Source organism: Conger conger, chromosome 14 (genome assembly GCF_963514075.1).
Source record: "Conger conger chromosome 14, fConCon1.1, whole genome shotgun sequence".
In the NCBI taxonomy this organism is placed as follows: domain Eukaryota; kingdom Metazoa; phylum Chordata; class Actinopteri; order Anguilliformes; family Congridae; genus Conger; species Conger conger.
The window spans coordinates 33,538,827-33,556,928 of NC_083773.1; the positions used below are offsets into that span (position 1 = coordinate 33,538,827).

The 18,102-nt window shown below is 42.2% G+C and overlaps 1 protein-coding gene across 3 annotated transcripts; it reads right to left on the bottom strand.

Annotated features, from left to right (window-relative positions):
- Nucleotides 1–604: 604 nt before the first annotated feature.
- LOC133110107 (glucose-6-phosphate 1-dehydrogenase-like) lies at nucleotides 605–16,440 on the bottom strand. 3 transcript variants are annotated; one of them, XM_061219986.1, is made up of 13 exons: nucleotides 16,126–16,440; nucleotides 14,364–14,480; nucleotides 13,306–13,343; nucleotides 12,824–12,932; nucleotides 12,086–12,303; nucleotides 7,248–7,406; nucleotides 6,863–6,988; nucleotides 6,451–6,544; nucleotides 5,721–5,907; nucleotides 5,326–5,561; nucleotides 4,755–4,831; nucleotides 4,527–4,619; nucleotides 605–3,871 (listed from the first exon to the last, which is right to left on the bottom strand). In XM_061219986.1, exons 2-13 carry the CDS (start codon nucleotides 14,478–14,480, stop codon nucleotides 3,781–3,783), a joined length of 1,545 nt encoding a protein of 514 aa, XP_061075970.1. In that variant the 5' UTR covers nucleotides 16,126–16,440; the 3' UTR covers nucleotides 605–3,780. The 3 variants fall into 3 exon arrangements, with proteins under 3 accessions (XP_061075970.1, XP_061075969.1, XP_061075971.1); XM_061219985.1 differs by having other exon boundaries at nucleotides 14,364–14,485; XM_061219987.1 differs by lacking the exon at nucleotides 16,126–16,440 and having other exon boundaries at nucleotides 13,260–13,343; nucleotides 14,364–14,397.
- Between the last annotated feature and the right edge of the window lie 1,662 nt (nucleotides 16,441–18,102).

Consider the following 18,102-nt stretch of genomic DNA (forward strand, 5'->3'; position numbering starts at 1 on the left):
ATTAATCCTGCTGCTACCATCAGTTACATCGTCAATAAAAATGAGTGAGCCCACACCAGAAGCAGCCATGCAAGCCCAAGCGATGACACTTCCTTCGCCGTGCTTCACAGATGAGCTTGTATGTATTGGATCATGAGCAGATCCCTTCTTTCTCCACACTTTGGCCTTTCCATTACTTTGGAAGAGGTTCATTTTGCTTTTCTTCAAAAGACAGCTGTCTGGTCTTCATGTTGGTTTATCTTTTCTATTACAAATGCAGTCTTCACAGACAAAACTCAAGGCTAAAAGCAAGAGTAGACATTCAGAATTATTCATTGTTTAACCAATAAATCTAATCTGGGCAACAAGAAACACCTGTCAGTCACATGTTCCAATACTTTTTCTCACCTAAAAATTAGGTGGTCTGATACAAATGGTGATATGCTCCAAGTTGTTTTTACAAATCTAGGTAAAAATACCAGGAAATAAAAGCTGAAATTTGGATCTCATGTACATATTTTGACATCAAACTCAATTGCCTTCAGTGTATAGCAAAAACAAAGGAATTGTCCTTGCTGTTCCAATTCTTTTTGACTGTCAACTGAAAACACAACACACATGGTAATAAGCAGCCAAAAGTCAATTTATTACATATCAAGACAATAACTGCAATTGTGTAAAAAAGTATCACTTTAAAAAGTTTAATATTTTTTATACTTTTAAGTGCAAACAAATTCCAAAAGTTCAAACATACAACACAAATAAAACCACTCAGAAGACAAAACAAAGACACCCAGAAAAAGCAGCAGAACTATTGGCCTCCAAGTGCTCCTGTTGGGGTAGTTGTGCAGTGTCTGCTCACATTATGTGAACATTTCTACTTCCTTCTCAAAAAGTATATAAAAAAACACACGAAAAAAACTTTTTATGAAGAACTCCAAGTACTTAGTGTTTCCTATGAGAAATTGGTGAGGTTGATGTAGAATAAGAAACATATGAGTATCATGAGGTCATGTGCCATGTCACTGGAATGGACCTTCATATCACCAAGGGAGGGAGGGGCTCAGCAAGCAGGGCTTCCCCACCTCATCACGCAACTGCGCCTCCTCTGATCGATTTAATGCACTGTGGGGTCTACCACTGGCAGCTACACACCCCACAGCAGTAACCATGGAAGCTGGGCTGTTGGGTTGTGTGCAGTGCAGTGGCGTCTTGTGAGCTAACAATTGGTGGGGCACAAAACTTTTATTAACATTATTTGCTGACTCATGTAGACTTCTTTCTCCACACTCACATTGCTGTGAAATTGCAAACAGGCAGTTGCAGCAGCAGTGCAATAAATTTAAGGTGGACCGGGAATTACGGATAAGAAGTTGCAAATATGAAACCAATTGAAGCTGCATTTAAAATAATTTTACCAAGATAATAGTAATTATTGAAAACCAGACTTGGCCATCATTTAGCAGAACGTAACTAACATATGTAACTATAGCAACATGCTGAAACAGTAGCCACCCTAACGGCTTGAAGTAGTTGCAGCCCGCAAAAAACGTTTTATTTTGAGGGCAAAGTTTAATTTTGAGGCCAAAAAATATTAACGACCCCTCCTTATATTTTCTTCTTTGTTGAAAGACCATGGTATAAGCGCAATAATCCACTCCACTTCGCATTGGTGGTTCTTTGCCCCTGCATTGTGCGTTAAAACAGTGTAATGATCACCTCATCATGGATTATTCCTTACTTATTCTGAAAGCTAATGCAGTATATAATAAAGGTGTATCTATTAAAACTCATTCTTTACGGATAAACTGAATTTATTATTTAATGCCACTTGGCAATTGATTAATCCTAGCGTTGGCTTGTTTGTCAATCAAGAGAAATGAATGAAAAAGGGTTGTGATAAACGGTTAGTTTAAAGGAAAGTTTTGGGCCCCACCGATTTTGAGCTCACGAGACACCACTGGCGCTGAGCGATAGGAAGTGTGCACTAACGGGCAGGGGAACTGATGGAGGATGAGACCGCGATGGGAAATACCCACAACCAGGATTTAACACAAAAACCCCACACATTTCAAAGCCAGAGGAATGTGAATTCAAATGGAATAATGCATTCTGGCCAGCAGAGCTGGCAGCAAATGTAAACGGTACAAAATATTTGTATTCAGGGTGGAGGAACACCTCACCATCTTGGTCCCACCCACTCTCCCTCCTAAGCAAGTCCAGTATTGTTTCTCTTCTTATACAATTTTTATGTATAGGATTTATAAATGATTTTGTGCAATTCAAGCAATTCCCCACTTCCCTGTAAACTAGACTAATGACTGTAAACTGAGGCATTTTTTCATACATTATTATCCTTGTTCATTAACAAACACAGTAATGAAGGTCTGATCGATTACACAAACTGACCTCACCTGCTTGACCTTGCTGTTGCTTTTCAGGTGAAAACAGAAACAGCAGACCCTGTGGCCCTGATCTATGATACTCCAGTATAACACACAGCATCCAGTGCATATGTGAGATAGTCTATCGCAAACGGCTGCTTGAGTAAGAACTGTACCTCTGTACTACAATACAGCACCAGAGAAATGGCCCTGCAGCATGAACATCAGTAACAAACACAAAAGTGATCCTGAACAAACTCAAACACATGGTATGAATCAGAAATAAGAAATCTCTACAGACACATTTTCTTGAGGCTATGCTATTGAAAGCTCTGGTTTCAGAGAAGCTACTTTTAACAACAGACGCTTTTGGTACATTTTATATAAGCTGCAAAGTCCTGTTTGCATTTATTGAGGATGATGGTGATCAAGGTACCTTTGTCCCAGCATTGAGCCAATGGTGAAGAATACATTTTGCCGTTATACCTACCTATGAACTGCAGCTCAAACCCAACACTGGTGCAACACATCCCTTTTCATATTTAGCAATTAGGAATTTGCAACATGGTAACTGACTTAATTAAGTATCGGCAACAAACACACACTTCAGAGGATTAGGCCTGGTCAGCATGCAGCTCACATTACAGGTGAGTGTCCTCTGCTTTATGAGGACAGAATACAGACCTGGCTCAATCGCTCTCTCTCGCTCTCATCCACAGCAATGGAGTACAATCATAAAAGTACAATCATAAAAATATTACTTTTATATCATAGCACAAAACCAACTATTCACACTATTATACATTATCAGTGTTTAGAGATGTTGTTCATGTGCTCGTGGTTATCATTTACGGATGTTAGATTGTGCGGGAGATGAGAATGGGAGGCAAGGCATAGAGAGAGAGAAAGTGAATCAGGAAGCTACAGCTCTTTTTAATCTGTCAATCATGTCACATCTCTCTTCCTCTCTCTCTCTCAGGGTTCATTCCAATCGCTTATTTTTCTCCACTCTTCCTTCACCAGCACATCCTTTGCAGATGTATTTTTTTTGGAAAGCCTGACATATAAATGATCAAACTAGTGGATACACCTCTCCCCATCTGCCACGTCAGTAATTCGTCGCTATTCAAACTCCCGACATTCCATTTGCCTAATTCCCCTTCTCGACGTCCCCATCTTAATGTCCTTTTTCTTGCCACTTTGCTTAGCCTCTCCCAATGGGTGAAGCTAGGAGTAGATAAAGAGCAAGAAAAAGAAAAAAAAAAAGGAGAAAAATAAGTAATTAAAATGAGCCCTTAAGTCTTTCTTTCCCTCTCCCATTGCCCCTCCTCCTGTGCACACCCCCTACATTCCCCAAACCTGCCTCGGACAACACCTCTAGACACACTCCCTGGCCCCTGGTGTGATGGTCTTGCTCTCACAACCTGTAGGGGCTGACCCACTTGTAGGTTCCGCCGTAGCGGAAGCCCACTCTTTTCAGCAGCTCGTCTGCTTCAGGCGGCCCCCGACTAGCAGCAGGACAATCAAAAAAACAGAAAGGGAAGAGAAAGTGTAAGATGGGGAATAGGCGAGAACAAGCAATGGCGAACATTACTTTCGCAAAACACTTGCTTTACCCGTTACGGTTTAACTCAAGGAGGTTAAAAGATACTATCAGTAGTCATTTCTGTAGGGTGAAATGTTTCTCTCGGTTCTCCTTAGCCATCTAGATTATGGGTAGGAGTAGACTGCACTGCTAGTATCATCACACAAGATATCTTAAAGTACATTGTGATGAACTAAGCTAGATTGCTAGCTGTCTTAAAAATAGCCTTCTCAAAGGAACAATGTTCAAACTCTTGTTCATTTAAACTTTTAACTGTTTATAAACAAGTTCATACAGTCTAAAGCATTTTTAATCATGAAAAACATGGTTTAAGCAGGTGGTTTTAATGCTGTGGCTCATCGGTGTATACTCGTTTATCTCGGCTATCAAAATTTGTGCTGATAGATTTTGAGATTTGGTAATACAGAAATTCTCATTTGTCCACCCCTGTGGATTATGTGTGTGTGTGTGTGCGCTAATGTGAATAATGCTCAGCCATATTACAGCAATGATGGGACTTTACACTAGCAGCAACACCTCCACTGGGATCTGAGGACAGCGAGAGTGAGCCACCATACCTTCCATAAGTGTACGGGATGGGGGGAGTCTTCTCCTGTTCAATCTGCCGAAGAAGAGGGGTAAAGATCCTCCAGGCTTCCCTCAATTCATCGCTGAGCGAGAAAAAAAAAGCATAAAAGCTCTTGTGCGCCGACCTCAAGCTGTACCTCAGGCTGGAGTGTACCCTCGGACAGTGGTGTATAGACGCAAAGAGCCGGCTGGAGACAGGAAGATAGTGAGAGACTGACCTGCGTACAAAGTGCATCTGGCTCCCGCAGAACACGTCCAGAATGAGGCGCTCGTAGGCGTCAGGGAGCTTCACGCCCTGAGCAGAGAGAGGAGGCAACTCCATGAGCCCGAGAGCGCAAACATTAATGTCTGCAGGACAGAGACCAGGGAACGTCTACATCAGCTGGCGTAGAACAGCCAGAGGCAAATCTAGTTTTGTAAAGGATAGGAAATGGGATACTTGCGTGTTTTGACAAAGCTTACAGTATACAGTACGCTGGTTTTTTGGAAGGCTTTTCCAGGCAATTCTACTTTCTACTACGTATGCTCGACCTCCCATGCCTTCCACAGTTTATAAACAATGTTACTGGTGGGTCATGTGATTAATTTATTAATAAATCATATTTTGAGATTAAGATTTCATGGGTTAATTGAGTAAGCTCTGCTAGCCCAAGCAGACCCTCACCGATAGGAGCTGTCATTCAAATAGTTTCTGCAATTCCTGGACTTTTTTTTCAGTCTGGGAAGCTGCAACCCATCTGTTGAGTTTGGTCTGTTGAGCGGCACCAAGTTTGAAGGCTGCACACTCACCTGGTAGCGGCTGTGGTAGGTGAGGTCCAGCTCGGTCTCCTCTGGACTGAAGAACACGCCGGGCTTCTTGCTCATCATCTTGACGTAGACGGCCTCGTTGGGCTGCACCCGCACCACCAGCTCGTTCCTCCGGCACTGGGCGCCGAAGATGTCGCCCGGCACGTCTGCGAACTGCAGCCTCACCTCCGCCTTCCTCTCGTTCAAGGCCTTACCGCACCGCAGGACGAAGGGAACGCCTGGGGAGAAAGGGCTTGGGTCAGGAGGGAGAGGAAGGGCAAGAGCCAGAAATGAAGTGAGGGAAAGAGAGGGAGAGCACAAGAAAGGGAATGAGTGGGAGAGGGGGGGTAAGGAAAGAGGGATGAGCAGAAGGAACAGGAGGGGGTAGTAGTTCTCACCGTCCCAGCGCTCATTGTGGACATACAGCACAGCGGTGGCGAAGGTGGGGGTGCTGGAGTCTTTGGGAACGGTGGTGTCATCAAGGTAACCCAGCTTTGCGTCCCCCTGCCCCTCGGGGTCGCCCACATACTGCCCCAGGACCACGTCCGAAAGAGACACAGGGGCAATGCACTTCAACACCTTTACCTGCAGCCATTCAGAGACAGAAATGGTGTGAGCCAATCAGAGACACGGGGGCAAGCCAATGAGAAAGAGAGACACGCGGTTAGTCAAATTTATTGACTGAGTGAGTTGGACCTTGGTGTAACATCTCATCCATCAGACAACACAGTGCTCCCATCAGTAGGAACATGGGAGGTGTTTGCGTCAGTTAGACCTCTTCAAGCTGCTGTTTTTTCAGGGGGTCTCCCATTCAAGGACAAACCAATCCCAGCCCTGCTTACCTTCAGCGGAATGATATGAAAAGGGTTCAGGGTATGATAGTAAATACTGCACACATGTAGCTGTATCACCAACTTGCATTTAGCGACCTAAGAGTGCCTTTAGCACAGTCAATTTCTGAATGCAGCTACTGTGCTAGAGGCCATTTTCTTTGATCTGAGCAGCTTCAGGCGATGTAGTGCCATGAAAAAATTCAGATGTCAGCAGTCACTCTCAGCATCCTGAACTTTTTAAGGCCCGCAGATACACTCACACTTGGTCCTGCCCGGTAGCACTGACTAACGTTACCTTCTCATCCCTCACGTCGTCTGAGCTGGTGGAGGCTGGCTTCTCCATGGCAACCAGGCTGAGCATCTGGAGCAAATGGTTTTGCATGACATCACTGAGGGAATGTGGAAGAGAAGAGGGGGAATTAAAACTTTTTTTTTTTTACATCACCGACAAGAACACAGCTGCATTTAAAGTGAATATTACAATTTTATTAATTTAGTATTCATATGGTTATGGATAATTGGCTAAATTGAGTGAATTTTGATTTAAGCTCATCTTGAGCACAATGAAAATGAGATAAATCAAGTCAATGTGGGTCATTTCAAATTTAACCAAAACGGTTTATTCCATTCCATTACTGTAAAATAAGCCCTTTTCTGAAACATTTTGGCTAATGCTTTAGAGGCAGATAAACGGATAAATTCTGTACCGGATTATGCCAAAGTCGTCGAAGTAACCACCCCTGCCCTGGGTGCCAAAGGGCTCCTTGAAGGTCAGAACCACACATGCTACACTGTCCCGGTTCCAGATGGGCCCAAAAATCCGGTTCCCGAACCTGAGAGAAGGAGAGAGAATGTATCCAGACTTAACTCACTGATTAAAAGGCATCTCAGATTTTGTAAAAGGTGTATAGGAAATACAAGAAGCTAGTTGTACTAGCTCTGGTTGTGTTTGTGGATGAGAAAATGTTGTATAAAGGCAGTTTACATTAATGAATAGTTTGAGTAAAATACTGTACACTAGTATATTACCTCACAGCATTAAGAACCGTGTAGTACACGTGTAAGAGACATTTGTGGGGGATGAGGTCACACCTGAGCACCATGAGATTCTGCACCATCTCCTTGCCCAGGTAGTGGTCGATGCGGTAGATCTGGTCCTCGCTGTAGAGGGAGGACAGGTGGGCAGACAGCTCATCCGAGCTCGGCAGGTCGCGCCCAAACGGCTTCTCCACGATCACCCTGCTGTAGCCCCTGAAAAGGAGCACAGACAGAGGAGCTATCGGGACCGCACACACTGCATAAATAAATGCTAATTCAAATATAGCTGCAAGCAGTAATTGATGGGGTCCAAGCAGCATAGCAGCAGTCGGAAAGCACAGAGATTTTGATGGAGCAATAGTAGGTCAGGTCAATTTAATGCGATAAAGGGAACCCACAGAGGCACCTGGAGAACACGCAAACTCCACACAGACAGAGCCCTGGCTGGATTTGAACCCAGAACCTTGCTGGAAGGCAACTGTGCTAACTACTGGACCACCATGCTAGCATGGAATTTTGTCAATGCAAAATAAAAAGAGAAAAATTAACTATTCAAAATGGCAGCCGATTTATGAATTGGGTGATCCATAGAGCACCGAGGTGTTGTTGTCATCACCCACCCCTATAGTCCTGGAAGAGAGTTTCCCATTCATTTACACCATCGTTTCACAATGTGGTAGCTCATGGTGAGTCTACTATTTATTTTTGAATGCATACTCATATACAAAGTATATCCGGAACCATTACTCCTTGGTAGTCTATGGGATCATGATCACGTCAGAAACAGGTTTCTTGCCGACAATTTTTTTTTCACTGTTTTTGAATGCTCATATATAGACTGTATGGACTTTTGGTCATGACATAGTATACACATGTTCCAGTTCAGTTTTTTTTACTGTTAAAAAAACGCCACATTTTGACCCAGTAGAAGCTATATAGAAGTATACAGGCAACCTTGGATTATTATGGCAAAGATGTCCAACTTTGCTTTCAGATGTTATTAGTATTCATGAGATAAGGCATACCCACATCAATTTCCTTTGGCCGTTTATTCAGCCACATTGTTACATACCAAATTTTTTTATAATGGTTTGAATAAGCTTGGTCTCAGGAGGCAATACACCAAAATTCCAGCAGGTTTGATAAATTACTGTAATGCCCTGTATTGACCCATTCTCACCAAGTTTTGCAAGTTAGTACACACTGACCAGTAGTATGCATGAACCAAATTTAAAGATGATTGATCCTTCTTAAGGCCATCTAATGCGATGAAGGGAACTCACAAAGGCACCCGCAAAACATGCAAGTCCACACAGAAAGGGCCCTTGCTGGATTCAAACCCAGGAACTTATTTCTCAGAGGCAACTGTGCTAACAATTGGACCCCTGCACCAGTGGGACTGTTTGATGTTTTAGAGAAAGCTTAGTCTCCGAAGGCAGTAGCCCAATCCTCATGCAAATTGCTTTTTCTAGGAAAAGAAGCATTTTTTTTTTCCCAGATTTTTCCCTTTTTCTCCCAATTTGGTAGCCAATTGTACCTCGTCTGATTCAATTGGAGGTAGTCGTATTAGATGTACCGCCCGTACCCCGTCCCTCGGCGGCCCGAATGAGAGCGACACGCCTTCTTCAAGCCGTCTCGTCTCGTGCCCGTTGCCGTGATTCCGAGGCGCCCGAGGTGCTTATTGTGCGGCGATCTAATAACCCTGCCAAGTCCCTCCCTCTGGAGCAGTGAGCCAATTATTGCTGCCCCACGTGAGCCGGCCAAACTTGGCTTTTGGCAGGACCGAGAATCGAACCCCGGTCCCCGGTGTGCAACTGCAGCAAACTGCAACCGCAGGAAAATAAGCATTTTAAGCGGTTTTCAAGAAATGGAACTTTTCTGAAATCCAATATGGGGGACATGGTGGGTCATTGAAACACATTTGTTCTCCAAGCAGACACATATGGTAAACTAAAGCTGATGACGTGTTGAAGCACTCAAAAGGTTGATATTACCGTTGTGCTGCCTATTGGCGAATTCTCACCAAGTATTTAATGACTGCTGAATTTTGATTGATCGCGGCTATATATTTTCAGATATGATTTTGTACATTCAATTTCAATTGGGGGCTGTCAGAAAGACAGCATGCAAAGTTTGCATTTGATTGGTAAATTAATTGAGGAGTTTGATTTATATTTATTTTATTTATATTCTTCTTACAGTGCCACAGTAAATGATAAATGTCTGCATTTATATACCTCTGCATTTTATCCAAAGCTCTGTACAATTAATGCTCCTCATTCACCGATTCACACGCACTCACCAGCGATTGGCTGCCATGTAAGGCACCAACCGGTTTGTCAGGAGCAGTTAGGGGTCTGGGACACTTCCCCCTCCTGAGCCTTGGTGAAATTGTATGAAACAATTCTCGCTCTAGGTTCTTCCCCCTCTAACGTGGGACACGCCAGGGGCGCCCGTTGTCTGTTCGCCATGGCTATCGAGCCTCTATCCATAGCGCTCAAAGCTGATACGTTGTTCTCTGGGGTCAGAAGAGGGGGTACTGAACAAAAGACATCTCTTTACGCGGATGATTTATTACTTTATCTATCAGATCCAGTGCCCAGTATCCCACACATTTCATCTCTTAACACATTTGGAAGCTTTTCTGGCTATAAATTAAATCTACAGAAAAGTGAGTGCTTTCCAATTAATGATGGAGCCCAAAGCATCGTCCAGTCTCTGCAGCCCTTCCATTTATCAAGCACTGGTTTCAGGTACTTGGGACATCAACATCACCCAGTCTCTTTGTTCTCTACGTGAACAGAATTTCAATACATTAACAACAAAGGTGGGGGCTGACTTGCAGAGATGGAGTGGCTTACCCCTCTCTCTAGCTGGCAGAGTATAGTCCATCAAAATGAATATATTACCCAGATATCTTTTCCAATGTCTCCCATTGTTTCTCCCCAAGTCATTCTTCATTAAACTGGATAGTATGATCACCTCATTTATTTGGGAAGGCAAAACCCCGAGAATTAGATCATCTTTATTACAGAGAAACAGGACGCATGGACTATTGGGTTTACCAAATTTTTTATCATCCTCCCTCCAAGCCCTAGTCTGCTGTGTTTGCCATTGTCACCATCAGAGCATAGTACTAACCAAATTGTTGTTTCAACACTAAAGATCTGGGCCCAAATCAGAATTAAACTCGGATGGACCTCTCTCTCTCTCCATGTTAGCACTGGAAGGCTGTGTCTCCTCCCTCGACCATGTCATGGCTTAGTGATGTTATGTACTTCTTCAAATTGGAGGAAAATCTAATTTACAATTCGAGGATCCGCTGACAAATTATTTTACACATTGGCAACCATTAATAGCATATGGTAGACAATCTTTCCCTCCCCAACTCACAATCACCGTGATTAGCCTTAATGGCACTTATGTATAGATATTGTTACTTGCATAGGTATTGTTGTTTTTATTGGCTGTTGTATTGTTGTATTCTAGCTGCCAGCTGTGGTATGCTAGTTTGAAAGTTGATTGTACTCTTCAAGGGTTCTGAATTTCTGTATGTTTACACTAGGACTCGGAACAGTACTGTCTTCTTAGGTCCACTTTTGCACTTGTTCTTATGTTTGATTTGCACTTTGTTGTACGTCGCTCTGGATAAGAGCGTCTGCTAAATGCCACGTAATGTAATGTAATGTAATCTGCAATCGTTGCCTCTTGATTGAGGCTACATGATGTGGGATTCTTGTGGGGAAATTTGACTTTTCTTGTTGATGTGGAATTATTTTTGTCTGTGGGGGTCATCTGTATCTGTGTCCTCACAATAAGTCTTCAAAGTGCGTTTTTATTTATTTACCTATTTATTCACCTTTTTTGGCGCTTTTTAGGTTCCTTTCAAGAGTATTGTTTTATTTTTTATTTTTTTTATTGTTTGAGTGGGGTTGTGATCAAACGCATAAAAGCCAGAGTTATCTGTAACATGTCACTACTGTATGCCAACTTGTATATTTTGCACTCTTTGAATAAAAATTGTGTTTAGAGAAATTGTATGAAACTACTACATTGGCATGCTTCTCCAGATGCTACCATTACACGAGTATGCCAAGTTTTGTGATGATCAGATAAAGAATTTTAACGTTACAGCAGTTTCAGTAAAAATGGCCACACCCACAACAACTGACTGACATGTCATGGACAAACTGTTTCTGCAGCATAAGAAAGTGATAGAGTATGCTGGGATTAACCCCGATAAAAACGATGCTACATTTGGTGAAATGAAATTTGTAGAAGAAGCAAAAAATGTGTTTTGAGAAAAAAAAAAAATCTGATATCACCCCCTAATGGCTGACTGATGCCAAATTTTATAAAGTGGTATCAGACTAGACATGAACATACACCTCGAGTTTTGTGATGATTGGATTGAATGGTAAGCCTGTCAAATGGCTGCTGATATCTGATTGGCTGATGCTGGCCATGATTTTTTTTTAAATCTTTGAACATCCTGCAGGAGACTTGCACAGAGATGGAAGATACAATATTTCAACCTTATTGGTTCAATGGTTGAAGAGTTAGTTATTTGCTTCTTATAGCGCCACCTAATGTGCAAGAGGTGCCAGAATTTGCATGTGTCCACAGAATCATATACTGCAAACTTGTTCCTTGTTCCAAATTATTACACAGTTACAGCTGTTTTAGAACAATTAATTGACATGTTATGGACAGTTTGCAACCAAAAAAAGTGATAACTTTTATCGGGCTTACTCTGAGCATAATTTTGGCATAGATCGGTAGGTTTCTCTTTTAGTGGTTAAATAATAAAGAAATAATAACAGTTAAATAATAGATAATAGTGGTAGAGCTAGAATTGCCTACCATTCTACCACAGAATTGTCACGGCGTACCTGGTGCTCATGCAGTGGTGGCGGATGTTCTTGCTGACGTCGTGATAGACGCTGGGCGGTAGGGCCAGGTAGAAGAGGCGGTTTGCCTCCACGCCGCAGGGCAGGGAGCCCAGGTGAGCCTGCAGCCTTGAGAAGGAGCCCTCGTCACCATACCTGCCGCTAATGTAGGAGTTCCTGCTGAAGAAGGCAGAGAGACGATCGGCCTCAGTCTCCACCACCTAGGACAGAGAGGCACGGATTAACCAAGGCACGCACTGGGCTGAGCTCACTACATACACTACAGACACCCTGCACCATACACACAGTAAGACATTCAATATACATTGTGCTTTTTCATTTTAGTAACATTTTATACAAGTACTTTATAAGGGCTATTTGGTGGGTAAAAAAAAAAATGCAAGCCTACATTACATGCATATATTGTATACACTGCATAAAGGAAAAAGTACAATGAGCCCAATATATGGTAAATGGTTGGAATTTATGCAGTGCCTTTATCCATAGCGCTGTACAATTGATGCTTCTCATTCACCTATTCAAACACACACTCGCACACCAACGGCGATTGGCTTGCATGCAAGGCACCAACCAGCTCGTCAGGAGCATTTAAGGGTTAGGTGCCTTGCTCAGAGACACTTCAACACACCCAGGGAGGAATCGAACGGGCAATCCTACTGCTCTTACTGCCTGAGTCAATGGTGCCCCTATATACTATACCCCTCTACACCCCACCCCCACCTTCATGTACGGAAGACAGGCTTCCCGGATGGCCTCCACTGTCAGGCTGGAACGTGCAAAGCCCACAAAATACGTCTGCTCAGGAAGGAGTCCATCTCTGAACAGCCACCTGAGGGGACAAACACACTGTCCAATCATGCCAGACCTAACTGAAAACACCGAACACAGCTATCCAATCACATATGGCTTAACTTCCAAACACACAATCCCATCAAACCCTACATTTCTGTGACGTTGGACCACCGAATGGTTGTTTCGGAGTCGTTTCTGAATCTGCGTTGAGCATGTCTTCATTGTGTAGAAACAAATTGGACACAATGCTTTTTCAAAGCCTGCGTGTGGAGTGTAGTAGCAATTACTTTGTGATGGGCATTCTGGTGTAAAAGGCATTTTGCCCTTTGCTCTAAAGTAATCTGAGAATGTAAAAAAATCTTACAGTTATAACTTCTGCTGTGTGTATGGCAGAGACGGACAGCACCCACCACAGTGTAGGGTAAATTTTCTTTTTGGCCAGGTCCCCCTGAAAAAAACAATATACACCTCAGTTACCAGAGCCGCACGGAGAAGTCCAATGTTCGAACAGCCTTAAAGGGCAATTTCACCCTAGATTTTTTTAGCTGTAAACATGTACATATGCCCACTTTACTGTGACATTATTCACAGGTATGGGCTTGGTTACCACTTTTATGCTGATGACAAATGCTGGATTGAGAACAGCTCTTTGAAGCTGAACTGCAGCAAAAATATCCAATATCAACAAAGCTGCCTCTTTCCCTTTTTTTTTTTTTTTTTTCTTTGTGGGGACTGATAATATTACTCCCTCACCTTAAGTAAGGAATCTTGGTGTCAACTTCAGCTCCACTCTCATTAAAAGCTCACTTAAACCAAGAAAAAAAATTAAAAATAATAATAATAATAATAATAATAATAATAATTCTGTCACTCCACCTCAATAATATTGCTTGTATCCGGCCAATTCTGTCCCTCTCCGATGCAGAGAAGCGAGTCCACGCTTTTATTACACCACCACGGCTTGACTACTGCAAATCTTTGCTGACAGGTGTCCCCCCTAGCTCAAGGTCTCATGCTCAGAACTCTGCTGAGTTCTTTCCTGTACACGTGAAAGTGAGCACATATCCCCTGTACTGAAAAACCTCCATTGGCATCCAGTCCCATTAAGGATAGATACAGTTATAGCCTTGTAGGTCAGTATCTGGTCTTGCACCTAAATACCTCACTGAACTCCTGAATCCCTATACTCCCAGTCACCCTCCTCACTCCTCCAGTCATTAAAAATTAGACCTGCCCTGGAACGCATTTGATACGAGCCAATAAGAATTCTTAATCTTCAGGTCACTGCTGCAATCAAATTCAGCAAATTCTCCACAAGAACATTCTTCATCCATTTCCTCATATATACCCCTGGTCTCTGTCAATCGCTGCATTTTTATTGTTCCCTTAATTCCTGGCAAAGCAGAAATACGATCTATGCAATCTATGAGGAATGTTAATACTTTCACATGAAGTACTGCGCGCTCACCGACGCTCCCATGACGATGAAAATGTGCGTGTCTGAATGATGGAACTCCTCATCCTCATGTAGCGCCTTCCTCAGCTCGCCAAAAACCTGAGAGCGAGAAAGAGGGAGGGCAGCCATCTTCTCTGAGAGAGAGAGAGAGAGAGAGAGAGAGAGAGAGAGAGAGAGAGAGAGAGAGAGAGAGAGAGAGAGAGAGAGAGAGAGAGAGAGAGAGAGAGAGAGAGAGAGAGAGAGAGAGAGAGAGAGAGAGAGAGAGAGAAAATGTGGTTAGTCATTGTAACTACCAACAGTAACTGGACTGTTTATTGGATATACAGTGGAGCCATTGAATCCTTCTTGGAACAAAAACAACACAGGAATTTAGTCCAAACAGCAAAAACACACCAAAAACACCAACAGCAGATAATACATACTGTAACAGCACATAGCACTAAATGCTGACACATAATGCACAATAAAAGCACACTGCACAGAGCCGCACTGTAAATGTTATAGTGACCAGGGGATTCCCAAACAGGTAAAGGGTATGTTATCAGATATGGGAATCAAACCTCGGTCTCCTAGTTGCAGTCGTAATTACCTCGTCATCACAAAGACAGGCTCCTAGCAAAATTAAATGTCCTGTGACAATACTTACCCTAACATATAACCCTGCAGGACAGGTCCGATCACTTCATATCTCTTACTCTCTACTTTACATATGGGCTTCTACACCACACCCTGGGACACACCTGGTGCACATTGCTGGTAATCTGTTTCACAGCAATAAGCACAGGCTCGTATGTAGTTCGTGAAATGTGCTCAGACAGAAGGGTACAGTGAAAAATTTGATTTATTTCATTTGTTTGAGGTCCCAAAACAGATTAGTAACAGAGACAGACGTGCATCATTTTTATAAGGTATAAATAGTTGTTCAAGGTGCCCTAAAACAAACAAGTCCAATGAAGCCAGCAGCGCCGACTTCAACTGTTCAAATGGCAGATTAACCACCATAACTATCTGCTTAGTAAACAATTTGTATGCCTGTTAGCACCGCCAATAGGAAATGCTATTAAATATAGAGGTGTGGAATAACTGAACGCTGTGATAATGCTTAACCCAATAAAAGCTCATTTCAAGCTCATCTGTAACCAGCGTGACGTTATATAGCGGGAACCAGTATTTTACACGTCAATATGGTTATAACAATGACTGTAAACGGAGGTTTGACACCGTGCCTTAGTTCCAGAGACGGCTCTATACATACCAGCCTCTCGACCAATACAATAGTTACGTGTTTTTCCTGAAATTAGAAGCGGACAGAATACAATAATTAACAAATATTATTTAGAATTGGATCCGTGCCTGAAAGCAGGGGAAATGCTTGTGATAATGTAGGTAGGTTCTTTCATTCTCAGAAACGAAATCGATAAACAGAATTAGTGATAGACCTCATTGAGGGAAGCTGACAGAAGAAGATTAACCAAAAAAACTTTCCCCAAACAGTAGCCTCAGAAGCGGAAAAGTTCCATGCACACAATCCCATGCACACACAAATAGGAACGCAACACACTTAATTTAGTATAATCTTAATATTATCAAAATCTTCACATAATCCAGTCCTTACAAAGACTGAACCAGTTGAGCTGAAAGATCTGAACTGTTACAGTGAGTAACCAATGCTAAGCAATCTCGAAAGCTGGAACTTCCAGCTAACTGTTAGCTATATGACAACGTTCAAGGTAGCCATAGGTAAGCTAATGCACATTTTTATGAAGCTACTTACATGCAGGGCTTCCCTAATGAGTGTGCTGAATGATCACAGGTTCCGTTCGATATGAGAATGCAGCCAACTTGCTGGTAAGAAATAAGCCAAGCTTGCTATCGAGTTATCTAACTTAAAGATGTAGAGCTCAAAACTCATATCTGAAATAGACTCAACTTCTCAGTTGCTACTGGAGCCCTTGAAACTGCTTCAAACGGGTTCATCGCTTCCTGATGACAGCAGAGCCGAATTCTCGGATTCTGCGATATTATTGGTAGACAGAAACTCAACAGCGCTCGCTCGGCTCCGCATCGCTGTTGCGATAACGAGATTTAATTCAACGTATCCGAAACAGATGGCTATGGAATCTGTAAACATGCCTACTCTAATCCCAAGCCAATCACAGTGAGGAATAGTTTTACATAACGACTAATCGAAGCAAGGAATGACAAGTTATTAGATTGTGGGAGGAGTCTAAAAATGTGTGATTGCGGAAGAGCTACTCCACCACACATACAGTTCTGTGCTGCACCAGCTTTGGTGAGGAATAAAAATGTTTTAATGAAATAAAATGCGCCGCCCGCAGGCCCAGCGAAGCACAATGTATGCACCATAATGCAGTGCTTGGCAAGTTTGCTGGAAATCATATTCCAGGAGATCTACCGTCCTGTCCGTTTTCATTTCATCCCTATCCTGGCACACCTGATTCTACTAATTAGCAGCTCGACGAGATCTCTGGCTCAATGGTTCCCAACGTCGGTCCTGGGACCCCGGTTTTCGTTCCAACCACAATTACTTCTCGTTTGTCCAGTAAAGCGACAATGTTTGGTCACATGATCAAACCTTTGGGTATACAGAGGAAGTAACAGAGAGTGGCAGGCTTTCAAGCACATGGTAGAATGGTATCATGGTAAATTCAATTGGATAATTCACATGTTGTTCATAATGATGTTTTCTAAAATATATATGCATATAACTAGTCATTTAAAAAAATAAACTCTCCTGGAATGAAGTGCATCACTTAACCCTCCTATTATGTTTGGGGTCAATTTGGCCCCATTTTTTTTTTACATCTCTTACAAATCAGTTTTGTATTCATATCCTTGTGTCATATTGATACTGTATGATTTCTCTAATTTTCTAATTTGGTGGGATTAAATGGTAAACATGCAATAAACATACTGCTATGCTAAATCTTGTACCAACTTCGCATTCAAATGTGCTGTGTGGGGTTCTTTTGACCCTCTGTAACTGTAAAATGAAAGAAAATATACAACCATTTTTATTTTTATTTTTATGGCATTTTCCCATACAAGTGCCCAACTTTCACTTCCTGTAGGCTACCTCAGACTTTAAAATGAGATGTTTCTCATATTTATGGATAAAAGGCTAAATAATACGGTGACAACCAAAGTGTCAAAAAATTTATATTACAATAATTGTGTCTTTATTTAAACTGTTGGGCTCAGTTAGACCCAAAGCATAAAAGCGGTCATACAATCTTAACATAATAGGAGGGTTAAAAAGTGCCAAGTTACATGAAATTCGATTTTTAAATGGCCATAATTCTACAAGCAAACTGCCAAATAATTTGATATTTGTTATCTTGGGAAATCTGGTGTCAAAAAGATGCCATTTTCAAGGGGTCATATCTCAAAACCAAAACATTTTCACTGTCCATTTTTTGTCTATGTAAGTCTTATGAGAGACCGTTCTTCCATAAAAGGCATCGGGTAATTAACAAGGAAGATATAGCTCATGATAAATGCAATTATGTTAATTTAGGCATGAATTGGCACCCCCGAAATAGCGTGTTAGAAGTGTGCCACCATCCTCAACTTTGTGTATTGACTCAAGATCACCTATCATGAAAGAAATTGTTAGGTATAGTTATAAGGCCTCAATGGCTCAGTAGGCCTTCATGATAGCAATGGAAATGAATTAAGCCTGTTGTGTTGAAATAAGCTACCTTGCTCAAGTGCACAATAGCTGTGCCCA

Bases quoted from the DNA above. Each gene is read 5' to 3' on its own strand.
- LOC133110107 (XM_061219986.1), bottom strand. From the start codon at position 14,480: ATGGCTGCCCTCCCTCTTTCTCGCTCTCAGGTTTTTGGCGAGCTGAGG. The intron at 6,545-6,862 runs GTACAGAATTTA...ACATTCCCTCAG, and splicing joins GACGACTTTGGCATAATCCG to TGATGTCATGCAAAACCATT. The intron at 4,832-5,325 runs GTGAGTGTGCAG...CTCTCTGCTCAG, and splicing joins CCTACCACAGCCGCTACCAG to GGCGTGAAGCTCCCTGACGC.